General features: G+C 48.2%; 1 protein-coding gene across 1 annotated transcript in view; it reads left to right on the top strand.

Moving 5' to 3' along the window:
- The first annotated feature begins 1191 nt into the window (after positions 1–1191).
- LOC126252715 (Kv channel-interacting protein 4-like) overlaps positions 1192–9728 on the top strand; it is a 132364-nt gene continuing 123827 nt past the window's right edge. Inside the window, exon 1 of the mRNA XM_049953616.1 lies at positions 1192–1285. Within this exon, the coding sequence (XP_049809573.1) occupies positions 1192–1285 (94 nt within the window). The remainder of the gene's footprint in view (positions 1286–9728) is intronic.

Below are 9728 nucleotides of genomic sequence, written 5' to 3'. Positions count from 1 at the left end.
AAAATACCGTACTATAGAGTTTCCCAGACCGCAGCGCCATCTGTTGTTGAAAATTGTAACTACTGTAATTTCGAAAGTTTGTCTGCCTGAAAATGTACTGTTGTCCCATGCATATTGCAACAAACGGTGTATTTCTATCGCTGCTCGTTTAGTTTTTATTGCCGTTTCAAATATACCGGTCATTTTTGAAACACCCTGTAAGAACATCACTCACATCCATGCCCGAGGCAGGATTCGAACCTGCGACCGTAGCGGTCGCGCAGTTCCAGACTGTAGCGCCTAGAACCGCTCGGCCACCCCGGCCGGCAAATAACTGTTACTCACGTGTATGAATGCATGGTTTCGCGGCGATATGGGAAGGACGACCTAGGTCTTAGAACGCCTGGAGTGTACAAGATACCATGTCAGTGTGGCTGTTACTACGCCGGCCATACAGTACGCACGGTGGAGCAACGCCGGACGGAACACGAGAGGTGCTTACGCCTACGCTATCCAGAAAAATCAGCCGTGGCAGAATACACCTTAGAAAACGGACACCGAATTCTGTTTGACGAAACATCTGTCGTTATGAAGACGAAGGGATATTGGGATAGCGTCGTAAAATAAGCTATTGAAATAAAAACCTCTGAAAACACCATCAACAATGGCGGAGGTTTTCAGCTCAGCACAGCCTGGGACCCGGCTGTCACGATGTTAAAACGGGAGCGACGGACGCGGAATGAAAAGATTACCGTATATGGCGAGGAAGAGAGCACCAGTGACGTCACAGCCAGCAGTGCGCCTATATAAAGACGCGCCCCCGGCGACACAGCAATCAGTCTTACCACTTGACAATGACCGGAAAAAGCTCGGTCGAAAGTTCGTGGGATTCTAACCACCTGACACGGATGGAAGCCCGAGAAAATTTTATTAACTGTTACTGACCTTAAAATTTTACTTTTCTAACTTTTTAAATAACCATACAACGGCTCTGTGCTATTCTGACACATGCGTCGAGTCAGATGAGCGAGAAGAGACCGAGTCAAATACAAATAGTAGTTGTAACATCGTGTAACCACTGGATAGATTGTTAACTAAATAATCAAACTGAGCGAAACATACCTTAATAAATTCGTAGCAGCAGGCCACAATGGTGCAATGGTAGGACCACACTCACAAGGAAGTCCACACATTGAAACATAATACACAGAGATGCCGCCGCAACTTCACAACAGGAGCGTCAAGCCGGGCACACAGGCGAGCAATGGAATGAGGCCTAGTCGTTCAGCAAACGTTCGTCTATCGTGTACGTATCTTTAAGGCTTTCCACCTCCTCCAATAAATCAAGCTTATTGCCTTTCTGAGTACAGGATACGATGCAGAGACCATCGAGCGTGGCTTACGCTCCGTAGTCTTCACGCGTTCACAAAATGTAGAAAGCTGTTTTACTTGACGCTCCTACGCTCCTATGTATTAAAGTGAAGAGCCAAAGAAACTGGTACACCTGCTTAATATCGTGTAGTGCTGGAACACGACGTGGCATGGACTCGACTAACGTCTGAAGCAGTGCTGGAGGGAAATGACGTCATGAATCCCACAGGGCTGACCATAAATTCATAGGAGTACGACGCGGTAGAAAACTCTGAAGAACAGCATATTGAAAGCCATCCCAGATATGCTCAATAATGTGCATAGATGGGGAGTTTGGTTGCCAGCGGAAGTGTTTCAACTCAAAAGGGTGTTGCTGGAGCCACTCTGTAGCAATTCTGGATGTGTGAGGTGTCGCATTGTCCTGCTGGATTTGTCCAAGTCCATCGGAATGTACAATGGGCATGAATGGATGTAGGTTATCAGATAGGATGCTTACGTACGTGTTACCTGTTAGAGTCATATCTAGACGTATCAGGTGTCTCATCTCACTCAAACTGCACACGCGTCACACCATTACAGAGCCTCCACCAGCTTCAACAGTCCCCTGCTGACATGCAGGGTCCATTGATTCATGAGGTTGACTCCATACCAGTACACGTCCATCCGCTAGATACAGTTTGAAACGAGACTCGTCCGACCAGGCAACATGTTTCCAGTCATTATCAGTGTTGACTGGCCCAGGTGAGGCGTAAAGCTTTGTGTCGTGAAGTCATCAAGGTTAAACGAGTGGGCCTTCGACTCCGGAAACCCATATCGATGAAATTTCGTTGAATGATACGCACGCTGACACATGTTGATCGCCCAGCTTTGAAATCTGTAGAAATTTGCGGAAGGGTTGCACTTCTGTCACGTTGAACGATTCTCTTCATTCGTCGTTGTTCCCGGTCTTGAAGGATCTTTTTTCGGCCGCAACGATTTCGGAGATTTGATGTTTTACTGGATTCCTCATATTCACGGCACACTTTTGAAATGGTCTTAAGGGAAAAGCCTCATTTCATCGCTACCTTGGAGATGATGTACAACATCGCTCGTGTGCAGACTATGACACCACGTTGAAACTCACTTAAATGTTGATAACCTGCCGTTGTAGCAGCAGTAACGGATCTAAGAACTACGCCGGTCACTTCTTGTCTTATATAGGCGTTGCCGACCGCATCGCCGTATTTTGCCTGTTGACATATCTCTGTATATGAATACGCATGCGTATACCAGTTTCTTTGGCGCTTCAGTGTAATTATTTATATACTGCCTGACCTGTTACAATTTTCGAGGTCTTGAACATAAACTTTTGTGAAATAACTGATGAGAATTTGCAATTGTCTGCTGTAAATAACAATAATAAGCAATGAGCGTTTCAAGGTCACAAGTTTTGTTCTTATTAATCCTACTCCAAATATCAAAGACTTTTAACGTAATCGTTTGGAGCAATCTGGCGACTTCAGCTGTTGCTGACAAGGCTCCCCCCGCCAAGGGATAGTGGTAACATGGCCCAGTGTGAATAGGCCGTCAAAAACTGAACACAGTTAAAACATGAAAACAAGAAGTAGGTGTATTAAACAGTGAAAAAGAAGCAAAATAGAAATAGTGAAAGGTCCTGGTTCAATATCTGCTACATCGAGCGAGTCGCAAAATCACGGCGTTGTTGTTGTTGTGTGGTTACGTTGTTGTTGTTGGACGGTGTGCAACCCGCCCCCAGCAGCGTTTTACAGTAACACCTATAGGCCTACCGTATTTCGTTTAACTCGTCTTATGCCTAAGGAGAGACTAAAAGATATGTTGAAACGTACCGACCTTCCACTTTATGGCCCTCGACACAAGCAAAATCAAAACCAGAGCCAAAGGAGGTATAAACGAGCATCACTTAAACCATTTCTCCTAACGGGACTGCACCCACAGGGAAGTTAACTCTATGAAGAATGCGAACGACGCGGCGTATGTTAGTAGTGCTTCTTGAATATTGTTTGGTGTGTATTCGTGGTTGCCCGATTCTCTACAGTCATACGAAATCTTAAATTTTAGAACGAAAGGTATAATTTGCATCTGATTACTGATTGGTATCATTACACTGTTTCTAGGATTAAATTGTACCTGAGTATGTAGTAACTGGCTAAACGACGCAGAAAACATATCCAGGATATTACAATCAAAACTATGTATCAGTCGCTCTTATTTCTGAAGAAAAGAATATTATTTGTGTGTAACGTAGCTACATATTCTTTCCGATTCGCAAAACGAAGATACATTGTATTGTATTGTATGGAACTGGGGACCTAGAAACGACGGAGAGGCTCCGTCCCCGCCGCAGCCCTCAGTGGTTCACAACAGGCTACAGCAGTCCACTCACACCACTGCCGCCCCACACTGAACCCAGGGTTATTGTGTAGTTCGGCCCCCAGTGGACCCCCCCCCCCCCCCCCCGGGGAACGTCTCACACCAGACGAGTGTAACCCCTATGATTGTGTGGTAGAGAAACTATGGTGTACGCGTACGTGGAGAAAGTGTTTGCGCAGCAATTACCGACATAGTGTAACTGAGGTGGAATAAGGGGAACCAGCCCGCACTCGCCGAGGCAGATGGAAAACCGCCTTAAAAACAATCCACAGACTGGCCGGCACACCGGACCTCGACACTAATCCGTCGGGCGGATTCGTGCCAGGGACTGTCACGCCTTCCCGCTCGGAAAGCAGTGCGTTAGACCGCACGCCTAACCGGGAAGGCCAATGAAGATACATATTTTCTGTGCGTTTCTCAGATGCTGCGTCGTCATAGCCTTAGTATCGAGTTCAAAATATTACGATAACTGGCAAGAAAGGTAGGCGTAGGTGTAGTAATAAAGTTAGGTATAAAGTGTAAACTCAAATGTCCCGGTTTTTTCTCTTTGAAATTTACCCTCCAGACAAAAGTGCTCCAGACAAAAGTTCACTTAATTGACATCTACCATTCTCATATTTCATAATTTTTTTCGTTATTTGAAAACGATTTTCGCCGTTTAGAGCATTGGGTCGACATTGTAACAGAAACATTTACGTTTTGATCATTTTAGGACTACGAGGCGGCTGGTCCCGGCGAAGGTTCGACTCCTCCCTCGTTCATGGGTGTGTGTGTCTGTCCTTAGGATAATTTAGGTTAAGTAGTGTGTAAGCTTAGAGACTGATGACCTTAGCAGTTAAGTCCCATAGGATTTCACACACATTTGAACATAACTACGAGGGTTGGAACTTAAATAGTGGCGACTATTTATTCACAACCTATACAAAAGAGTTACATGTCTGCACCTGTTACCGCGCTGCTGCTACGGTCGCAGGTTCGATTCCTGCCTCGGGCATGGATGTGTGTGATGTCCTTAGGTTAGTTAGGTTTAAGTAGTTCTAAGTTCTAGGGGGCTGATGACCTAAGATATTAAATCCCATAGTGCTCAGAGTCATTTTATCCATTCTGTTAAGTCCCATAGTGCTTAGAGCCATTTGAACCATTTTGCATCAGTTAATGTTCTTCAAATTAGTCACCAGCGTTGTGTAGAACCTGTTGCCAGCGATGTGGAAGGTGTAGTATACCGTTAGCAGAGCCTGTTCTGTTGACGGTGCGAATGGAACGGTCTAAAGTTATGGTGATTCTCGTGTACGACTGTGATGGTGCTATCCTAACGCATAAGTTCCTCCACGGCTAACCGCCAATGCACAGTTTTCCTGTTCGTTTTTGGAACATCACCTGCCACCAGCTTTGCGAAAGAAGCGGCGACACTTTCTGCGCAACCCACCTATCATTTTGCGCGACAATCCGCGGGCGCTGCTCTGTTCGATCGATAGTTCTGCGAAGTACTGTACCATCCACCATAAGCGCCGGATTGAAGTCCTTGTGACTTTGATTTGATTCCGAAGATGAAGAAACCACTTCGTGGCGTTCGCTTCAGAACTGTTCCAGAAATTCGACAGGCAGTAGACCGCTCCATTCGCAACTGGCTCTGCTAACGGTATACTACGCCTTCCACATCGCTAGCCACGGGTTCTACACAACGCTGGTTACTACACTCCTGGAAATGGAAAAAAGAACACATTGACACCGGTGTGTCAGACCCACCATACTTGCTCCGGACACTGCGAGAGGGCTGTACAAGCAATGATCACACGCACGGCACAGCGGACACACCAGGAACCGCGGTGTTGGCCGTCGAATGGCGCTAGCTGCGCAGCATTTGTGCACCGCCGCCGTCAGTGTCAGCCAGTTTGCCGTGGCATACGGAGCTCCATCGCAGTCTTTAACACTGGTAGCATGCCGCGACAGCGTGGACGTGAACCGTACGTACAGTTGACGGACTTTGAGCGAGGGCGTATAGTGGGGATGTGGGAGGCCGGGTGGACGTACCGCCGAATTGCTCAACACGTGGGGCGTGAGGTCTCCACAGTACATCGATGTTGTCGCCAGTGGTCGGCGGAAGGTGCACGTGCCCGTCGACCTGGGACCGGACCGCAGCGACGCACGGATGCACGCCAAGACCGTAGGATCCTACGCAGTGCCGTAGGGGACCGCACCGCCACTTCCCAGCAAATTAGGGACACTGTTGCTCCTGGGGTATCGGCGAGGACCATTCGCAACCGTCTCCATGGAGCTGGGCTACGGTCCCGCACACCGTTAGGCCGTCTTCCGCTCACGCCCCAACATCGTGCAGCCCGCCTCCAGTGGTGTCGCGACAGGCGTGAATGGAGGGACGAATGGAGACGTGTCGTCTTCAGCGATGAGAGTCGCTTCTGCCTTGGTGCCAATGATGGTCGTATGCGTGTTTGGCGCCGTGCAGGTGAGCGCCACAATCAGGACTGCATACGACCGAGGCACACAGGGCCAACACCCGGCATCATCGTGTGGGGAGCGATCTCCTACACTGGCCGTACACCACTGGTGATCGTCGAGGGGACACTGAATAGTGCACGGTACATCCAAACCGTCATCGAACCCATCGTTCTACCATTCCTAGACCGGCAAGGGAACTTGCTGTTCCAACAGGACAATGCACGTCCGCATGTATCCCGTGCCACCCAACGTGCTCTAGAAGGTGTAAGTCAACTACCCTGGCCAGCAAGATCTCCGGATCTGTCCCCCATTGAGCATGTTTGGGACTGGATGAAGCGTCGTCTCACGCGGTCTGCACGTCCAGCACGAACGCTGGTCCAACTGAGGCGCCAGGTGGAAATGGCATGGCAAGCCGTTCCACAGGACTACATCCAGCATCTCTACGATCGTCTCCATGGGAGAATAGCAGCCTGCATTGCTGCGAAAGGTGGATATACACTGCACTAGTGCCGACATTGTGCATGCTCTGTTGCCTGTGTCTATGTGCCTGTGGTTCTGTCAGTGTGATCATGTGATGTATCTGACCCCAGGAATGTGTCAATAAAGTTTCCCCTGCCTGGGACAATGAATTCACGGTGTTCTTATTTCAATTTCCAGGAGTGTACTTTCAAGGACAGTAACAGGTGCAAACATGAAACTCTTTTGTATCGGTAGTGAATAAATAGTTGCTACTATTTAAGTTCCAACCCTCGTATTTACTCTTTCACTTTCTCTTCAGACCGGCTGAGCTGCTGTCGAATAGTCTGTGCCACGAACTACTGCAGAGGCCCAGCAACACAGGAAATTTAGTCAAGCCGATCCTACAGCACCGAATGTGCCGAATTTCTGCGAGTGTACAGTTGCAAAAGTTTGCTTTTTTATATTTTGTTTTGTATTGTGGCTTGTCATTATTCGTAAGTAGTGTTCTGAAGTCAATCCAGATGAATAGTCTGCTGTGCGAGCTCCATTATTTTGTGACCGTGTAAGAAATTTCGCATGGTTGCATCACACAGTTTTGAAGAGTATGGTTGTAATGGAAGTGAATGACCTGACTGGCAAAAAAGTGTCCCGCAAGTCTGGGTACTGCACAGTTCGACCAGCAGGCCAAATAGAGAATGGAGACCCAAAATGAGGCCCCTTTCAAACCCTGTCAGGTGCTGATAACGCTGTCTCACACGATTGCGCAGCATCTCCTTCACAGTGATCACTCAGCATCTGACACGCATTACACTAATCACGAACAATGGTAATGCACTTTGATGTCCGTTCTAGTAGTCACACAGAATTGCAGACCTAACTTTACGTACCTGCCGACTGTATGTATGTGTGACATCCCGCTGTGCCTACTGGCTGTTTCACGTTTTTTGTCAAGAGTGTACATTAGAATCATGAACATGTCACTCGTACTGTGGCTAAACAAAAAACAGCACTATGGACGTGGAGGGTGGATGGACGCACGCGCCAGACCTCTGGGGCAGTGGTGTGGCGGCCGCAGGGTATGGCAGAAATTTCGGAACGATGTGGTCGCCGTTATGCGGCAGACCGCGGACGGCGTGGCCCACACACGACACGGGACACAGGATACACCGCCGACCCCCAGCGCTGCGGTGTACGATATAATTAACTGGCCACGCGAACCCGCACCAGCTTTACCGCTACATCCACCCTGATTTCGACATAAATCAGTGTACCTCCCCCAACCACGCCAGCCCTTCCTCTCTTCTGTTCGGTTGACGTCTGAAATACCGATGTAACCTTGTAGAATGTGCGGGAGAATCCTCGTTCTTCGTGTTGTGTAAGAGTCGGTCCTAGTATGGCAGCGCACAGTAGCAACATGTACCAAAAAACGCTGCAATCGAAAATTCGATTTTTTTCAGGGATCGTATTTACGACACCAATGATTGCATAGATAAGGGATCAACTGTTCTAGATAGTCCTTGGCTTAACGACTGTTTGTGTACCCTTCGGCAGAACGAGCATACTGTAGCTATCCTACTGTAAAGCAAGAGTAATAGGAGGCAGATTCCAGTCTACCTAACGGATCAAAAAGAAAATTTCTTTTCCGACACTAACAATGTTGAGTGTTTACGGAAAAGGTTCAAGGCAATCGTAAAATGCGTTTTAGACAGGTACGTGCCGAGTAAAACTTTGAGGGACGGGAAAAACCCACCGTGGTTCAACAACAAAGATAGGAAACTGCTGCAAAAGCAAAGAGAGCTTCACTCCAAGTTTAACCGCAGCCAAAACCTCTCAGACAAACAGAAGTTAAAGGATGTCAAAGTTAGCGTAAGGAGGGTTATGCCTGAAGAGTCAGTGAATTCGAAAGTAAAGTTCTATGTTCCGACTTCACAGAAAATCCTAGGAAGTTCTGGTCTTACGTTAAATCAGTAAGTGGATCGAAACAGCATATCCAGACACTCTGGGATTATGATGGCATTGAAACAGAGGATGACACGCGTAAAGCTGAAATACTAAACACCTTTTTCGAAAGCTGTTTCACGGAGGAAGACCGCACTGCAGTTCCATTTCTAAATCCTCGCACGAACGAAAAAATGGCTGACATCGAAATAAGTGCCCAAGGAATAGAAAAGCAACTGAAATCACTCAACAGAGGAAAGTCCACTGGACATGACGGATTACCAATTCGATTCTACACAGAGTACGCGAAAGAACTTGCCCCCTTCTAAGAGCCATATACCGCAAGTCTCTAGAGGAACGGAAGGTTCCAAATGATTGGAAAAGAGCACAGGTAGTTACAGTTTTCAACAAGGGTTGTCGAGCAGATGCGCAAAACTATAGGCCTATATCTCCACCATCGATCTGTTGTAGAATTTTAGAACATGTTTTTTGCTCGCGTATCATGTCATTTCTGGAAACCCAGAATCTACTCTGTAGGAATCAACACGGATTCCGGAAACAGCGATCGTGTGAGACCCAACTCGCTTTATTTGTTCATGAGACCCAGAAAATATTACACTCCTGGAAATGGAAAAAAGAACACATTGACACCGGTGTGTCAGACCCACCATACTTGCCCCGGACACTGCGAGAGGGCTGTACAAGCAATGATCACACGCACGGCACAGCGGACACACCAGGAACCGCGGTGTTGGCCGTCGAATGGCGCTAGCTGCGCAGCATTTGTGCACCGCCGCCGTCAGTGTCAGCCAGTTTGCCGTGGCATACGGAGCTCCATCGCAGTCTTTAACACTGGTAGCATGCCGCGACAGCGTGGACGTGAAACGTATGTGCAGTTGACGGACTTTGAGCGAGGGCGTATAGTGGGCATGCGGGATGTCGGGTGGACGTACCGCCGAATTGCTCAACACGTGGGGCGTGAGGTCTCCACAGTACATCGATGTTGTCGCCAGTGGTCGGCGGAAGGTGCACGTGCCCGTCGACCTGGGACCGGACCGCAGCGACGCACGGATGCACGCCAAGACCGTAGGATCCTACGCATTGCCGTAGGGGACCGCACCGCCACTTCCCAGCAA

This window comes from Schistocerca nitens, chromosome 4 (genome assembly GCF_023898315.1).
Source record: "Schistocerca nitens isolate TAMUIC-IGC-003100 chromosome 4, iqSchNite1.1, whole genome shotgun sequence".
Classification (NCBI taxonomy): Eukaryota; Metazoa; Arthropoda; class Insecta; order Orthoptera; family Acrididae; genus Schistocerca; species Schistocerca nitens.
This window is presented reverse-complemented; position numbering and strand designations above follow the sequence as displayed.